This window comes from Neolamprologus brichardi, chromosome 18, assembly GCF_056152115.1.
Source record: "Neolamprologus brichardi isolate AB-2024 chromosome 18, ASM5615211v1, whole genome shotgun sequence".
NCBI classification, from domain to species: domain Eukaryota; kingdom Metazoa; phylum Chordata; class Actinopteri; order Cichliformes; family Cichlidae; genus Neolamprologus; species Neolamprologus brichardi.
In genome coordinates, this window is record NC_142121.1 from 3,522,501 (window position 1) to 3,541,308 (window position 18,808).

At 39.7% G+C, this 18,808-nt stretch overlaps 2 protein-coding genes across 2 annotated transcripts in view; one reads left to right on the forward strand and one right to left on the reverse strand.

The window, feature by feature from the left end:
- cldn15la (claudin 15-like a) overlaps positions 1–3,573 on the reverse strand; it is a 4,497-nt gene extending 924 nt beyond the window's left edge. The window contains exons 1-3 of the mRNA XM_087831709.1: positions 3,187–3,573; positions 1,360–1,524; positions 318–399 (exon numbers count right to left, since the gene is read on the reverse strand). Coding sequence (XP_087687835.1) covers positions 318–399; positions 1,360–1,524; positions 3,187–3,403 — 464 coding nt within the window. The 5' untranslated portion in view covers positions 3,404–3,573. The remainder of the gene's footprint in view (positions 1–317; positions 400–1,359; positions 1,525–3,186) is intronic.
- Positions 3,574–8,055: 4,482 nt separating this feature from the next.
- il20rb (interleukin 20 receptor subunit beta) lies at positions 8,056–18,188 on the forward strand. Its single transcript, XM_087831724.1, has 7 exons — positions 8,056–8,710; positions 11,329–11,455; positions 14,760–14,950; positions 15,226–15,350; positions 15,716–15,863; positions 16,501–16,655; positions 16,893–18,188. The coding sequence occupies exons 1-7, from the start codon at positions 8,659–8,661 to the stop codon at positions 17,019–17,021; spliced, it is 927 nt and encodes a 308-aa protein (XP_087687850.1). The 5' UTR covers positions 8,056–8,658; the 3' UTR covers positions 17,022–18,188.
- Positions 18,189–18,808: the final 620 nt, after the last annotated feature.

Here is an 18,808-nt window from a genome sequence, read left to right on the forward strand (position 1 = left end):
CATCTCACTATCTGATTTAGAGTTTTTCTCTGTGACAGAGGTCTGACTGAACCATGCCACCAAACACCAAACAGCTGAAACTGAAGTTTCAGGCAGAAAACGCTCAGATTTATTTGTTTTACTTACATTTAAAATGCAAAAAAGATCAAATATAACAAAATAAAATCAGATTAAATTAACATTTAAAGCTGTGTCATATTAGTTTATAGCATCAAAAACAAATTTATTAATGGAGGAATTAAAAATAATTATCATTAAAAAAAGACTTTTTAACTCTCTCGTGAGATCAAAACTCAGCATCTGTGTGGTGAACGTACTTCATTCCACCGTAGAACGGATCGTTGAAGTCATTAACCACTCGGGCTGCGTACCAGGAAGCAGCTACCATGCAGCAAAGACCTGCAGATACAAGCAAAGTATTACAGCCTCACTTCCTTTCTTTCTTAGTCTTTTTATTATTTTTATACCTCTGACTCAACACTTCCTACAAATATAACATTCAATAAACACTCAGTTTATTGGAGGCTCTTCACTTTGCCATATGGACGACTGTAAGCTGACAGTTCCTACGTTTAATTGGTGTTATATAAAAAAACACAAACGTGAATCAATAAACTTTAACTGCACAAGAGAGGAAAAAGAGGAAGGAGCTTGGCTTTAATCCTGGGAGAGAACCAAGCATGAAAACATCACCTCATGCTGTGGTTTAACCCTACACGGGGATCGTATGAGGGCCTCCACGTGTCTGTGTTACTCAAGAGGATCCTTTTTATTTTGGTGCCTTTTCTTAATGCATTATCTAATAAATAGCATGGTGCACTTAGTTATACTAACAGGTCATCCAAAAAGTCTGTGCTCCAGTTTTACTGAGTAAAACTCCAGGATCTAACTTGTGTGTTTTTCAGCACTAATCTGCAAATATCTGCTCAGTTGAGAACAACATGGAGAGAAATGCTCCAGGTTTGCAGACTGTGCAAACACGTCATGTCAGTTTTGCTCATGCAGAAGTTTGTAATCATTTCTTTGATATATCTGTAAATTCATTCAGTAAACAAATGAAGAAACTTCACTGAAACAAAAGAAAGAAGAACAAAAAACTTGCAGAACTTCCAACTTCCAGCATCTGTAATACATCAATATATAATAATCCACAATCACTCTGTTGTTGAGCTTGGAAAGAAAAACACTGAATGCAAAAATATCCAAATATCTAAAACTTATGACAGTATTTTGTATTTTGTAGTAAATTTCTACTGAGTGTCTTAATAATAGAAAATCAATTAACCTTTTCTTGACTTCAGACAAAGTTTTTCAGTGTTTGCAGCGTGTGGAGTGACAGAGATGAACCGTCACACTCACCGGCGAGGATGCTCAGGATTCCTCCAATGGTGGCGATCTTGGCCTTGGATTGTTCAGTGGCTGAGCCGATCTTGATGCACTTGAGTCCAAGCAGAGCGACGATCATGGAGCCGAGGCCGAGCAGCAGACAGATGATCATCAGGGCACGACAGGCCTGTACGTGGACTGCAGACGCAGAAAGAAGTCGTTAATTATTATTTACATACTTACTCGGGGTTTGTGAGTAATTCTGTAATTCACATAGAAACAGAGCCTCTGCAGCTCTGTTCATGAAAACACAGCAATTTACCAAATAGATCAGTTTTGTGTAAACACAAAGAAACTGAGCGCTTGATGGGAACTTTTTCAGTGACAGGTTTGTCCTTTGAGTTCATCCCCTGTTATTACCTGTTGTACTGAGCGACAAAACCTGATCCAGACTCGTTGGAATCAATAAATCATTTATTCTGAAACTTGTTTTTTTGTTTTATTTTATATGTAAAAATAGTTTTCATGCAAAACAAAGTCGACCTAAGAGCAGACAAAAAAGTTGACGTGGCTGCCTTTCAGTCAAAACCTCAGACCTGGCAACCAGAAGCGTGAGGCGAGCTGTAATCAAACTTTAAATGTCAAAAAGAACGAAAAATACTCCAGCCGGTGACATAAATCCCAGTAAAACCAGTCCTAACTTCCCATGACTCTTTATTTTAAATGTTATATAAAACAAACGGGGAAATAACTACCTGTGCAAAGGTAAAAAAATATATATAAATATAAATATGTAACCACCTGTTACTGTAAAACTCATGTTTACATCTTTATTAAACTTTTATTAAAAATACACAAAAGCTGAACTGTTTAAGGAAAAGGAGGAACTGGCTGTAACGTTAGGTGTGTATCTGTGTGTTTTACAGCTGGTGCAGTCATTTATTAACCTGATGACCTCTGCTAATCATTAGAAACAGCTACCACACCTCTTTATGAGCTTCAGGGAGTTTCAGGAGCAATGGTGGGTAAGCTGGTAGGAGTCATACCGAGTAATGATGATGAGTTTGGTTTCAGGTATATAAATATATGACACTAAGCTTTCTAAAGAAGTTCAAAACTCTCAAAAATTGTAACTTTGAATCTTTTATACTGGATATTTCATTAGAGCCTCAATTGCAGGAGGAAACCTGGCATCTCGTTACGTCTTTATCACTGTAGGAAAAAGTGTCGAGAGATTTGAAGAGTTTTAAAAATACAAAAAAACATCAAAAATAAGCCTCCAGCCAACTGAGCTGTTTGTTTGGGGTTTTTTATCTTCTCTGAGAAGTTTCTTTGTTTCAACACAGAAAACTCAAGATGGCGTCCAAAAACTATCCTTGTATAACAATTACTGAGAAAAAGTCAACCTAACACAATCTAATAATAACCTTTATTGATCAAGCTAAGTTTTTTCTGAAGATTTGGCAACTTTATAACAAACATTTTAATAAGTATCTATTTTCATTTTTACTTCAGGCGGGAAACATCCGGCTGTGAAACCATCAGCAACCTTTGGACGACAAATTCTGAAATGCTGCCACGCGACATGCTGGCCTATTTTCTAAACAACCAGTATGACAAGAGCTTTAGATACGACACCTTTATAGCTTTATGAGATGGAAACTAAACTGTTTGTCTGGTGGGGCCTAAAAGGTCTGAGCACATCCTGTTTCCTGGGTTCTGCTTTTCATAGACACTAATGCTGCTTTTTAAAGCAAAATATAATGCTAACATTAATTTGTTATCAGGTTTGATCAGAGTGTCTGACATCAACTCTCAGCTCGAGATAAGTAAGAGGAGGACTTGAGTGTCCGGTCTTACCGGGGAGGGCCAGCATCGATTCAAAGTCCCGGCATTCGGCGATTCCCGCGCTGTTCTCGGCACAGGCGTGCCACAAGTTTTCAAACTGCCTCTGAGAGATGATCACGCTGCCGGACACGGTGGAAACCTTCCAGTAGTCGTTAACCAGCGCCGCACCGTTAACCAGCCAGCTGATTATGCACATGATGAACCCGACCGCTTCCACTGCCGTCGACATGATTACAGGATGTTTCCACAAAAATTACTTTAAAAAAATCCAGCTACCACAACAGCAACGTTCACAGGAGTATTAAAGGGAGAAACTCTGTGTCCTCTGAGCTGAAGCCTTCAGGTAGAAACAGGCTGGAGGTGATGGAGGCTGTGGTGTCGCTCTTTCAGTTACGTCCTGTTAATCTGACATCTGGCGCTCCAGCACAGGGACTTTACTCTAACAGGGGCCATAAACTGCAGGGCCACTCCTTCTGTTTCCCCCTGACCACATCGATGACGATGATAGATAATGTAGCCGAGTCTCCAGCCACGCCTGAGTCACAATGATCCACGGGTTTTTATTATTTTGAGAGGGTTTGTGTTCTGCAGAGGACGCTGGGTATTTCTACTTGAGCTTTCGATTGTTTTCTTTTTCTTTAAAATGCCAAAAGTTGTGGATGAGTTGCGGCGACGTTGCACAGCCTACAATATTGGAGGTTATTTTATTAGCATGTAGGGTAATCTGGTTCTTTACAAGCATATTTTAAAATTAATTGATAAACTGCTGCTGTGAGCGTGCCACAGGAAACAGAAATGATCCAGCATCTCGTACTTTCAGTTTGCTCATCTGGATGTCAGTTTGTTTTTTAATGAGTTTTGTTTTGATGCTTTATTAGTAACACAAGTTCTACAAGATAAAATATATCAGTAAATATCCTATTTGTGAATTTTGAGGTATCTCAGAGGAGATGTTTGCTAATGCTAAATGACAGGAAACATTCAGCAGCATCCTGCTAGAAAAGCTCAGCTGCAGGTCAGTGATGGAGCCACAGGCTAAATGAAGATTTCTGGCACAGAAAGGTTTCTCACTAAATCCAAACGCCCTACAGAAAAACACACAAACACACCTCTGGGTTGGTCAACAAAAATATTCCAGTGCTGGTGTTGTTTTCATTATGCAAGCGAGTGATGCTGATACTGACATTTCTATGGGAGAGGGTGTTTACTGCATACAATACATAATCGTTATAATTACATTTATAATTATATCCAACGAGATGAATGGTTGTTAGTTATGGCTGTGATGCACAAACCTTACATACATGTCGTAAATGTAAAACTATTTTTTTTTATATTTAAATTTATTTATTTTTATTTAAATAATCGCTGAATAATTTTTTCACCCCTTTTTCAGCCTCGACTAACAGATTCAGTGTTCATATTATCAGTAATCACAGATCTGTGTCCAATTTTCCAGTCAAAGAATTTCAATAAAGAAGTGAAATAAATAAAGTGAGACTGAGTGAAGTCAGTTATCGAGCAGCTGTTATTGCCCCACATGCTCAACATCACCTCCACCAGTTGTTTTATTGTGCTGGAGGGAAGTGAAGCTGCGCCACTTCATCTGTTCTTAAAACCCACAGCTTACAATATTGGAGGTTATTTTTATTAGCAGATCACATGTAGGGTAATCTGGTTCCCTACATGTGTCAGTTACCACACTGAACCCTAAACTGAAGTTCATACTTCACATACTTCATCAGTACAGCCGTGCTCTCTGGTTTCTGGACGATGGGAACAGGAGAGGAACAGAAACGTCCAAATAAAGAAGTTTCACTGCTGAGTCAGCTAAAGAGGAGGAGTGCACCAGAGTCGCTGCCATGCTACTAATGACATAATCTTCACTGAAACCATCGTGAGCCACGCAGCGCAACCACCAGAAATATTATTCTGTGTATTTCTTTAACATTTAATTCACTAATTTTCCTGATTAAACATATTTTGTAACACTAACCACACGAGAAAGCAATAGAAACATTGATGCAATTAGCTTTGAAAGGTTTGTGTGTGAGTCATACGTGCTGATTTCAGGCTGCAGGTTAGCAGGTTGTACGAGATGCTCGAGGTTTTATAGTTTTATGGTTGACAACAGTTAATATTTGATCATCATGAGAGTCCAAAGTCTGACTTTTATGGTCCTTGTATCACCAGAGAGAAAGGAGAGACTGGCAAAAACAAACAGGTAAATCACGAACATGGTGCACAACATTTAACATAAAGGAAAAAACTGTTACACATCCAGATACAAGCACTGAATGTCCTTATTTTTAAATGAACAATAACATTTACAGAAGTTGCTTTTACAGTTAAATGGACATCTATGCAAAACCACTCCTGCTGTGAAGAAGCAGGTCAGCTTATCAGTTCTTCAGTTTGTAAAGCTCTTATTCATCCCTTTTTCTGCCCTTCCTTGGCCATGATGCTCTATATCTCAGCTCGTCACACAATGTACAAAAAGTTAATCACATTTTAATGCATTTGATACACGAGAACCATTTTTCAACATGCACTGAAGCGCCTCAGCACGTCAAAGACACGCCATGAGACAACAGCCTGTGATACAGTTTCAAGCAACTAATCACATCAGGTCTAACTGCATGTGCACAACATCACAGGGATAAAGTCCAATCCAAACAACCACGGGACAGTTATTAAACTGAATGTATGAGAGGAGGGCCCGACTGTACATTCAGCCTTAATCATTCATTAGTCGTTTTAAACACTTATAACGGTATTTTGAAAAGAATGAATAAGTCACAACAAGGTCACCATATAGTTTTTTAAAAGGCCTTTCAAGAAAATTCAATTGGTGTGATTTAGAAATATGATCACTCGACAATAAAACAAGCTCTTATGACTCGTGACCTACATTTGCAGTGCTTTTGCTCCTCCCTGCCTGCGGGTGGTGCTGTTCATCCAGTTCTTTGTTTTAAGTTATCTGAGCTCTGAGCTGCAGTCACCAAACAAACAGACGATCCTGCGAGCAAATGTTTGGCTCTGAAAGAACAAGATGAGCAACTGTGTAAATATTGCAAATGTCTTCTTTAAACCCTGCAGGGCCGTGAAGCATTTTCATTTCTGCTTTTTGTTTCGGCTTCAGCACTTGTTGTTTCTTCTTCAGTCACCTTTCCTCACTCATAATGTGGTTGTACACCTCTCTGCATTCAATCAGTAGTTATTATTCATCTCTGGCTTTCTACTACAGCATGTCTTTTGGCCTTCCTCCCCTCTTCCCCAACCAGTTGCAGTAGATGGCCGCCCCTCCCTGAGCCTGGTGCTGCTGGAGGTCTTGTTTTGGGGGGTTGAGGGGGTGTAAAGAAAAATATTAGACAATGATACCTCGAGTAAATCAAAGTACAGCATTTCCAGAGATATCCAGACCTACTTGGCGCTTTGTTGCCACCGTTATGTTGCCACTAGGGCTGCCACGATTAGTTGACTAGTCACGATTACGTCGACTATCAAAATCGTCGACGACTGATTTAATAGTCGACGCTTCGTTTGAAGCTTTGTAAGATCACAAAAGACGCAGGAATAAGTAGTAGGATTTAAGAGTGTAATAACGGACTGAAACAGAAGATGGCAGCACTGCATGTACAAGGATGCCAGCTGCCGTTAAACCCCGAAGAAGAAGAAGAAGCTCTGTCCCAGAATTCATAGCGGCCCAGCTCAGTTTCCAACAATGGCAGCAGCTAGTTAGTTTTAATATTACTCTTATTATTCTTTCTGGGTCACAAAATAAACGTTTAACATATTTTCAGGCGAGAATGTAGCTGTGTAAACCTCAAATATCTGCTCAGTTTATCAAGACACCACATATTTTCAAAAGCGCTCTGACGTTTTCGGAGACGTCTGTTAGCCACTAGCTCGATAGCTAGCCGGGGGCTAGGCTAACTAGAGCCGTGAGAACACCGGACTCCCGCAAATCGTTTTCAAACCCACCGCCGTCTTTCGCTACTCAGGTTAAACATGATATATAAGTCACTTAGATAACTTAAAAATGTTATTGTTTGGCTTTTTTTAGTATTTTATTTGTTCCTGAGTAAATCGGTTTGGCTGAGATTAAAGTTATAGTTTTTACACAGCTGAATAAACATCAAGCAGACAGCTGATCATCAGAAGTGTGAGATGCTCGAGAATTTACTCCGGTGTCCTGTTATATTTTAGATAGCAAGGAGTTTATTAAACTTCACCGAAACAATCTGTAAATTTCATTAAAATTTAATAAACTATCATCTTGTCTTTATTTTTAGTTAGCACATACCTTAAACACTTAAAGCTGTAAGCTAATGATAGTTATATAAGAGCAGATGCTGCTGGTGCAATAAGCTGTACTTTTACATCCAATGGATGATGATCTGATTAGTCGACTATCAAAATAATCGTTTGTGGCAGCCCTAGTTGCCACTATCCCTCATTAGCTCCTCTGTGTATTTAAATGCTTCAGTTCGGCTGTGTTCTTGAATTGTGTTGTGTTGTCTTCTGCTTGTTTGACTCCCTGCATGCGTCTCTTTGTATTTTTGGTCTCTGCTTTGGCTTCATGCTCAGGCTTGCTTTTTATTGGCTGGACTTCAGCCTTGTCATCTTGCATTTTGGCCATAACTCCTGAAACTTTATGACAGAAATTAACTCACATTTTTTTAGTGTGTGTCCCTCTGCACAGCACCAGACGCTGAGGTGACACAGCATCTGGATGAAGTGAACGAGTGGATAAAATGTATTCCAAGAGAGATTAGGATTCCCTCTGCTGAAGCTGAAAATGAGTGCTTGTTATCTTTGGCGCTTTAGCCCAGATTCTATCTGAGGATGTTAGTTAAAGGAAGCATTCATTTCTAAAAGGCTGGTGTCAGGGCCGCTCATCTGCTTACTCACTATGTGGACTGAACAGAAAATAAGATCATGATGTACATTTAAAATCTGACCTCAGAAACCGGCTGGTGTGTCACTCAGACTCTTGTTTGCACTGGAACAGCAGCACTATGTACCGACCGCGTTAATGCTGATAACAATCAGCGTTGATGATCTTTGTTTGTGTTACAGAAGCGTTATGAGTTAAGCCAGTGATTTACTGTTGACAGCTGTGCACCTCGAGGGAAATCATAACAGGTCAGACCGGATCTGCCGCCCCAAATAACCCTCAGCATCCGAACACACCAGCTCCTCTCTGCAGGTCAGAGAAGAGCCGAGTTACAGAGAGACGAGTTTGAAACAAGAGTTTGGCAGAAAGACGATAGACGACCTGAAACCTGTGATTTCACTGTGATCTTCCAATTGTCTTCGAGACCTGAGTGACCACAGAAGGATCTGGGTTATTTTGACAGAGATCTGGATTTTTAATCTGATATTAACGATCCGCCTGTGTGCAGGTACCTGCTCAGATTCGGCTATGAAGGAACCGACGGGCTCGTTTCTCCTTCTGGTCTGGAGATAAGTGCTGCAGTCATGACTGTCGGTCTCCTGCTGCTGATGATGACCCTGCTGAATTTCACAAATGGTGAGTTTACATTCAGCTGACACAGAGACCTGATTTCTGTCTGAGCCCGACACACAATCACATGAAGGCTCTGCAGCATCAGGCTGGAAAATCCTCCAGGAGGGAGTCTGGCTGCTGCTTTACCAGGATTTCTTTTTGAATGGGATGGTTTATGGAGTCCACACACACACACGCACGCACACACACACACACACACACACAAATCTGGATACTTGATTAAAAAAATGTAGTTTATAAAACTGTTGTAGAAAACATTAAAACACGACATAAGAGTTAAAAACCACATCTCTGGGAACTCCTTCAAAATTGTTGGGGCGATCGTGTCTCAAGAGTTGGGAGTTCGCCTTGTAATCAGAAGGTTGCCGGTTCGAGCCCCGGCTTGGACAGTCTCGGTCGTTGTGTCCTTGGGCAAGACACTTCACCCGTTGCCTACTGGTGGTGGTCAGAGGGCCCGGTGGCACCAGTGTCCGGCAGCCTCGCCTCTGTCAGTGCGCCCCAGGGTGGCTGTGGCTACAATGTAGCTGCCATCACCAGTGTGTGAATGTGTGGATGATTGTGTATAGTGTAAAGCGCTATACAAATACAGGCCATTTACCATTTACCATAAATGTGTCTATTCTTATCTATATTAACACAACGTAATATATTTTTAAATCTGTAGAATAAGAAGTCATTACCAGCGGAGGTCAATCGTATCTCTGTGACCTCCCTGTGAACCCCATGAAGGTGCAGTTATGGTGTACGCTTCACACATACACATGAAGCAGGAGTTTGTGTGATTTTATAGCTGCCAGCTCGAATAATAAACAGTAACTTATTTACGCTGCACAAACCTTTAACTACGACTACTTATGTCTGTTTTTATTATATTAAATTTCATATGTGGCAGAATGAAACTGAACGGAAAACTCTGACATTATCTGATAATGTTGAAACTGCTGTGGGCGTAACACTGCATTATGTTATAATAACCCTGAAATGTGCATAATGCCTTTTATTGTTACATTTTAATTAGTTGAGCTGTTGCAGACGAACAAGCTTGGCTGCACCGGTGATGTCACAACATGACTGAAGGAATCTGTGTTATCTCGTATTTGTTGAGTGAAAGCCAAGTGAGCATCATCATCATCATCATCATCATCTTTATTCATAAAGAACTTTAAAACGACTGTATGCATAAATTGTATGAGTGCAGATGAGTATGATTAGTCACGTAAATAAATACTAAACATCAAAATAATTGGAGGTCTTCTAGTAAAATCTACCACAGATGAAGAATCTGATAATTGCATTAAAAATGCACCTGAAGGCGTCAACAGGGCAAACACAGCAGACAGATGCAGGTTCAGGGAGTCGACTTATTTGAGGTGAAGTAAACAGCGAGCAGCAGTGTCACACACACGTCAGCCTAAGCCACCACAAAATTACTCAGATTTATGAGTTATTAAATAATTACAGCCCATCTTAGTGACACCTACACAAGAAAGTCCACTGCAGATCTTACATAAGTGTAAGTGGACTCTTGTATTGCCCAATCAGACACTCGATTCTTGTGCGTCACAGTCACCGAAGGAGGAACATCAGCTTCATCAGTATCCAGTAGATATCTAAATCTTAAAAGTATTAATTCAAGCCTTTTGAATAAGTGTAACTTCTAACAATAGTTATTTTTTAATGTTGTTTTCATCACATCTACCAACTAATGATACAGTTAATTTGACCATAAATGAAAATGACTGAGTTTCCTTTTCTCCGTTGCTTCTTCACTGAACCCGCTTTGAAAAGACCAACCTGCCTTACTTCCCCTCATCCTGACGTCTGTGGAGCCGACGCAGACAGTCGCTCTGTCACGTACATGCAAGCAAAGCCGAGACGAGTGTGCTTTGCTCATCATGGATGCTCGTGATCATTACTATTCCTGTTACACCCGTGTAGAGTGTACACTACTCTCACCTGGGCTCAGCAGGCCAAGTGAAGTAAAAACTGACATATATAAACTTTTCTTTATTATTTTGGGCTTTTTGAAACTTTACTTAATGATAACAAATAATAATGAATGCATTTATAAATAGATACATTTTCCAAATTGAAGAACAAATATTATGTCTTAATGTCAAAAACCTCTATTTGTTATGCTGCAGCTGAACTGGAGTCGGTTTTATTTTACTATAATACCATTTGGTGCCAAAAGATGGTTTAGTGACTGTAGTTTAACTTGTTGCAGTGGTAGTAGTAACTACCAGTAAGAAGGAAACACGGATAGCTTGAGCACAGTCAGTGCAGCAATGCAGCAAATATGGACGTTCACATGGTTAAGGCCAGATATCTTTTTCCCAAACTAAATGAAACCAATCAGAAAACTGGAAAAACCAAACACAAAGTGAACCTTCTGACTAATAACTCAGTGTGTGTAACGATGAGCTGCAGGCAAACAGTATTAGATTAGATTGGGTTTATACGTGTCTGCAGCTTCAATTTCCTTTTTTTAATATCCATCTGATGTTTTGATTAGTCACATGGCAACAGAGGATATCAGGACGTGTTCTGCTCATATTAAATTTGACTTAATATTACATTTTTTATGATACCTGATTTATAACATTTTACTGTGCCTGCAGATGTTTGGACGCTACCGGCTCCCAGCAGCGTTTTCATGGAGTCTGTCGACATGAGACACATGCTGAGGTGGCCCCCCCTGCAGGCTTCATGCAACACTACACTTCAGTACTCTGTCCAGTATCAGGGGTAAGTATTGTAAAAAATGCTGATCAAATATTTGCTTACACTAGTCCCCAACAGAATATATTAAAAAGTCATACACACAAAACTAACTGATGATGATTTTTAAAAATATGAATTTTAGTAAGAACAGTTTGGAACTCAAAGTCAGCCTCATCCTGTAGCTCAATACAGAGAGATCACTGAAGAACTGAAACATGGTGAGAGGATTTAGGACAGGACGCCGCAGAGTGTAGATGCAGGTGGTGGTGAAGATGAAGATGAGGCTTGGATGAAGCTCTGACTGAGGTGTCTGTGAGGTGGAGATGGAGAGGAGGTGACTCTCTGACTGAGAGCACAGATTTAAACTACGCAGAGTAGAGGCTGACTGAACAAAAAGGCAAGAAGACTGGACTAGACTTGTATTTGTATACAACGACAGCTGAAACTAAATGATCCTGACAGGGAGATGTTGCTCTTGATGTAATTCTAATCATGTGACCTAAAACAACAGGAGCAAAGAATGATCAGCAGGTACGTCTGTGTTCAGAGCTGGACGGAAGTGTTTTTGCTTAGTGCTTTATTCTAGTTTTAAAAACAATTCTCTGTTCATAAGTCACCTGTGTCATGGTCCTGGGCCATGTTGGCCCAGTATTTTTAGATTTCGTGTGTTTTGTATTTTGTTCTTTATTTATGCCTTGGTTCCTAGGTTGTTTAGTTAAGATGTTCCTTATTTGGTTACCCTCTGTGTATCTGTGAAGCCTTGTTTCCCCTCCTTGTGTTTTATTCCATGTTTTCCCATTATGTCCATGCTCTCTCTCCTCCTGTCTGAACCTCTGTGTACTTCCTGTTTTACTTTGACAGTCTCCCGTCAGTGTTGCATTTACTCCTGCCTTGGCTTGTTATGATTATCAGTGTCACCTGTGTTCCCTGTGTGCTCCCACTTCCCTCATTAACCCTCTGTGTATTTATGTCTGCGTCTCCCTCAGTTCTGTGTCGCGTTCTCCCTCATGCTGTGTGTGATTCTCCCTGTGTTTCCTGGTGAGCTTTATATTATATTATATTTTGTATTACTCGTGATCTGTCTTTCCAGCAATAAAGCTGTGCTTTCTGAGTTTATTCCCCGTGTCCCCATGAGTTTGCGTTTGGGTCCTCTCCTGCCTGCCACACAGCCTAATCATGACAACCTGAGTGTAAGCCACAAAGATTACAGCTGTTCAGTCAGTAACAGTTTGATAACTGAGAGAATTTCAGTGTCTTTTCTCACTGCAACACAAGAGAGACGTCTAAAAAACACCTTTAAATTAACGAGTAAATAACTTCCAACAAATCACTAACAGTGAGATCATAAGACCTGTTCTAAAACTCTCACCTGTGGTTCCACCCTCTCTTTCTGCTTTGGAGGTGTAGCAGCAGTGTAAGACCTGGCTATGGGTGTATGCACCCCAACAGTGAAAGCACACAGATGCATGCAGAGGCAATGATGTTTCTAAAGTTTTACAACCATAAACTTAATTATTCCTCTGCTTTTTATTCTAAATATTTAAAGGCAAAAATCATCCTGATGTAAAAGCTTTATGAACTCACACCAAAACCTAACCATAGACAGGCTCAGCCACACCTCTGATCCTCTGATAAACGTGATAAATGTCACCTAACAGGTTGACTCTGACTGAATCGTGAGTCATTACTGTGCTAAATCTTCAGTGACATGCAATAAACAACAAATGCAATGAGGAATGCTGTGTGTGTGGTGGAGGAGGTGGAGTCGTGCAGAGGTGTATTTTCAAAGGATTAAATGTGAATAGTTTCAAGCTCCTTTAAATGAAGCTAATAAAAACAACTTTGTCATAATTACCCAGCGAGTAGCAGGAGGGGAATCACTGAGGCAGGAAAGACAGATTTATAAACAGTGACACTCAAAGAAGCTGTTACACTGCAGAGAGTTTATTGGTTGTATTTGTTCAGACTAGGGCTGCCACGATTAGTCGACTATCAAAATCGTCGACGACTGATTTAATAGTCGGCGCGTCGTTTGAAGCTTTGTAAGATCCCAAAAGACGCAGGAATAAGTAGTAGGATTTAAGAGTGTAATAACGGACTGAAACAGAAGATGGCAGCACTGCATGTACAAGGATGCCAGCTGCTGTTAAACCCCGAAGAAGAAGAAGCTGTCTCAGAATTCATAGCGCAGCCCAGCTCAGTTTCCAACAATGGCGGCAGCTAGTTAGTTTTAATATTACTCTTATTATTCTTTCTGGGTCACAAAATAAACGTTTAACATATTTTCAGGCGAGAATGTAGCTGTGTAAACCTCAAATATCTGCTCAGTTTATCAAGACACCACATATTTTCAAAAGCGCTCCGACGTTTTCGGAGACGTCTGTTAGCCACTAGCTCGATAGCTAGCCGGGGGCTAGGCTAACTAGAGCCGTGAGAACACCGGACTCCCGGCAAATCATTTTCAAACCCACCACCGTCTTTCGCTACTCAGGTTAAACATGATATATAAGTCACTTAGATAACTTAAAAATGTTATTGTTTGGCTTTTTTCAGTATTTTATTTGTTCCTGAGTAAATCGGTTTGGCTGAGATTAAAGTTATAGTTTTTACACAGCTGAATAAACATCAAGCAGACAGCTGATTATCAGAAGTGTGAGATGCTCGAGAATTTACTCCGGTGTCCTGTTATGTTTTAGATAGCAAGGAGTTTATTAAACTTCACCGAAACAATCTGCAAATTTCATTTAAATTTAATAAACTATCATCTTTTCTTTAATTTTAGTTAGCACATACCTTAAACACTTAAAGCTGTAAGCTAATGATAGTTATATAAGAGCAGATGCTGCTGGTGCAATAAGCTGTACGTTTTACGTCCAGTGGATGATGATCTGATTAGTCGACTATCAAAATAATCGTTTGTGGCAGCCCTAGTTCAGACCTACGTTCCTCCTCAGCTCCAGCACCATAGTTTACTTGAGAAGAATCTATTATTACCTCACTGTAGCTTCTCAGAAAGAGGAAGAAAGTTCAACCACAGGAGACAATGAGTTCACACAGTCGGCATCATGTTTATCATCTAAAGATGGTAAATGGACTGATTCTTATATCGCTTTCTACTCAAAGCACTGTGTACAACACAGGTAGATTAACAAAAATATGGAGATTAAAAACAGGGATAATTGGACTGAAATGCAACAAATATGACTAAATGACTCATAAAGTGCTGGATGAAGAAATCCGTTTGTTATATGAACTTTTAGAGTCTCTGTTCTGTTCCCAAGAAATATCTAAAAGAAAACTAAAACTTTCTGTGCTCGACGTCCTTCAGAGAGTTTGAGCTGGAGCATCAGAACGGCAGGTGGATGGAGGCTCCAGGGTGCCAGCGGATCACGCTCAGTCACTGTGACCTGACCTCTGACCTGGGATCAGACTCTGACTACAACATCCGGGTCAGAGCGCATTGCGGCTCGCAGCGCTCCGCCTGGACCAAACTCAGCCCTCCCTTCAATAGGAGACAAAGTAAGACGAGAGCTGACAGCTACGTCTGTTTTACGGCTGATGTTCGGTGTGTTTATGGATGTTTGTCTTCAGCTGAGACGTATCGGTCAGGCAGGAAGAGAAAGTCGGGCACTAAAGGAAAGAAAGAGGCCTTGGTTTTAAAATATCTGATAGTAAAATTTTAGAATTTTTAAATATGTGAGACTTACTTTGAAGAGCCCACGTGATCCTGTGATCCTGTGAACCAAGAAAAACATTTTCTAATAGAAGTAATAAAGAGTGATTCCTGTGTGCAGCCAAACTGTCGGTACCAAAGATGACCGTGATGTCAGCAGGTGACGCCATCCAGGTGTCGTTTGAGACTCTTCCTCTGACGTCAACCGTCGACGTGACCGTTTGGAAAAAAGGCGAAAAGCTGCAGGTCGTTATTTGATCTCCTTTTCTACTTTTCTCTTTAGTTCTCGTTCATGTTTTCATTCTTGCATTTGCTCCTTTCTTTTCTTTTCCTTGATTATTTCTTTTCGTTGGGATTGTGATTCCTTTCCTTGTTTCTGTTTTGTTTCTGTTTTTTTCTTTTAATCCACCTTTATTCTCACATGTTCATGTTTTCTCCCCCACACTGTTACTTTTGTCCCTTTTCTTACACTATTTCTTTTTTCGTGTCTCCTCCTTTCTGACTTAATTTAATGACACAGCTTAAGTTTTGTTTTTTATGCATTTGTTGTATTCTTTGTTTCATTGGTTAAAATAAAAACCTCACATTTTTGTTATTTTGATCTCTTTTAGGCTGTCGTGTACTCGATGCCCGCTGAGGAAGAGGTGCTGCATATCGCCGCCCTGCAGGAGGGAGCAGTGTACTGCGTCACAGCGCAGACTGTGCTGAACTCAGGGTTTCGCAGCAACAGCACTGACACCCAGTGTGTGTCCATCATAGGTACAGGCGTAAACACACACACACACTTCTTACTTTCCTAAAATGTTTTAACTTTGAACATGTTTCTAAATTACAATAAAATCTGTAGGTCATGCTCAAATATCCTCCTAATTTAAAATGTATTTCATAAAATATTTGATGTTTCTCTTTTCATAATACCTGGTAGTGCATTAAAGTCAAAACCTTCATCACTTTGCAATAAAGCATTTAATAAAAGTCTTCCCTTTCCCAACACTTTTTAAAAGAAATCCAAATTTTAAAAAAACATTCACAATTTTAGAAAAAGATCTTCATTCTCTTATTCCACATGATCTGCCTATAAAGTCTTTACTTCACAGAAACATCAAGATTTGTGCTTATAATTCAATTCAAATATGGAAGCTTCCTTGTTGTCCAGATGAGGCTTTTCTTAGTTTTGGAAACAGTGGTCCTTGTTTCCTCATCAATTATTCAAAATAATTAAATGTTCAATTAAAAAATATCTGAACATTAGAAGCAGAGAAAAACTATAAAATCCAGAAACCTAAAGAACTAAAAGGTCTGAATCTAATTCTGATCTAATACCATTGAACAGACATTTTTAAAGCCAGCATTTATGCAGTGAACTAGAAGGTTTTGACTCCCGACTCATCTGCAGATCCAGATGCTCCTGCCTGGAAGACGCCGACCACCCTGACGGTGACGGTCATCATCACGGCGGGACTCCTGTTTGTTTTATTCTGGTCCATCGTTCACTGTCGTCCAGAAACCTGTAAAACACATTTCCATAAAGAGCCTCTGCCACAGTCTCTGGTCAGTGCTGCCTGTGGTGTAAAAGATCTGAACCAGGAAGTCAAAATTTATATCAGCAAACCTAACAGCAGCAGTACTTTAGCGCACCCTGCTGGTGATACATAATTATTGTTTCTACCGAATATCTGACACCTAAATCATAAATGCACATAGTAAAGACTAAGTTTGAGGTTCAGTGTGATTAAAATGATCTACTGTTTAGTGAAGTTTTCCATGTCTTGGTCTGTTTTTCTACAGAGAGGTAATTGGGACATTCAAATCCCAATGAGCCCTCAGGAGAAGGAGCTTTGTGACCAGATGGTGATGAAGCCAAATCGAAACTCCTCACAGACTGATGCTGCACTGATAGCCCATCAGGAAGACTAAACCAAGCTGAAACTCACTGAGAATCTACAGCAGGACAACAAGGAAGTAACGTCGTGCTACAGTCCTGCAATATAGCTGTTGGAGGGTCACACGGAGCAGCACGCAACATTTGAATGGTCCATTTATGAGTTTCTGATCAGAGTTGGAGGTGGAAGAAGAAGCCCCTGTGAGCCCTGATTTATCGACAAAGCTGACAAGTGTTTACATTCCCTCTTGACTTCTCTTCAGAAGACAAAACTGGGTATTTGTGTGACTTTTAAAGCGCTACGAAGCCCACAGAAGGAGGACAGGATTTATTCAAGATTCAAGCAGATCCACAGTGGTAGTAAACAAAGATGTAGGGGAAAAAAAAACTTTGGAAATGAAGAGACGTTTTAAGTATTACTGTGTAACTGCTGATTGTGAAACTGTTAAGCAAATGAACCATCACACTTTGATCGTGAAATGAAGCAGTAATGAATGAAGCAGGGATACAGGCTTATTTTCACCGAGTACATTTAAGTTTATTACTCAAGAAAATATATTTACCAAGATTAAAGATTACATTCTGTTTGAATCGAACCAGTATGAGCTTCTTACAAAGTCATCAGACCAGCAGACCAACCAGAGAGGATTCACTGCGTGTGTCAGTCTATAAAATTCAGTTCAAAAGTTGTGAGCAACATGCTGCCTACAAATTAAACAAACCATCAGACCTGCAGTAGGAGCTCGGACTGACTTCAGCTTCTTAATATTTTGGTACTAAGAGTTGTTAATGCTCATTTTAGAGCAAGCTTTGCAAATCTGTACTTAAAACACTCTGGTGCCAGACTCTGTTCTTATCTTACAGTGCTACCTCTTTAGTTCTTTTAGTGTGAAACTACATGTGTTGATTTCTAGCTGGTGCTTCACGTTAATGTCGCCTTTGTTAACGTGTATAATTAAACTGCAGCGATGTGTACGAGATGCTGTCACATCACTGTTGAAAATGTGCTGTTAGGATGAAGTTATAATTAAAGCACATGCAGTGTGTCATATTGTTTTTGAAATAAGCTTGCTGTGATGGAGCAGATATTGTTGGGTTACAGATGAGCATTATTTGTTTTCTGTAACCTTGGACCTGAGGGGTGAGCCATGAAGTCAGCTCAACATTGTCAGGCTTTCTTGGTGTTTGCTGGCTCAACAAAACCTGAAACTTCAGTCAGAGAAAACCTGTATCAGAGAGGTCACACTCAGTTTCTGCCTTTAGGAGAAACTCGATACCACACTTAGAGCGTGCTGTCGAGTAAACAACCAATGTGACAGAGACGATTTTAAACAAACGTTGAATGTTGATCTACTCTGGACCAAGTGATGTGCTCAGTGTACTCATTGTGGTCCGTGGATGTGTATGTAATGTGTCATTGCAATGTTATATATAGATATAGATATAGATATATATATGTATATACATTAAAAAAAATTCCCCACTCGCCCCTGTGGGCGGTCAATCCTTCAAGCTCGGATCCTCTACTAGAGGCCTGGGAGCTTGAGGGTCCATGTATATATGTATATATATATATATATATACATATATACATATACATATATATATATATATGTATGTATATATATATATATATATATATATATATATATATATATATATATATATATACATATATATATATATATATATACATATATATATATATATATATATATATATACATATATATATATATATATATATTAGGGGTGCAACGATACACAAAATTCACGGTTCGGTTCGATACTTTGGTGTCACGGTTCAATATTTTTTCGATACA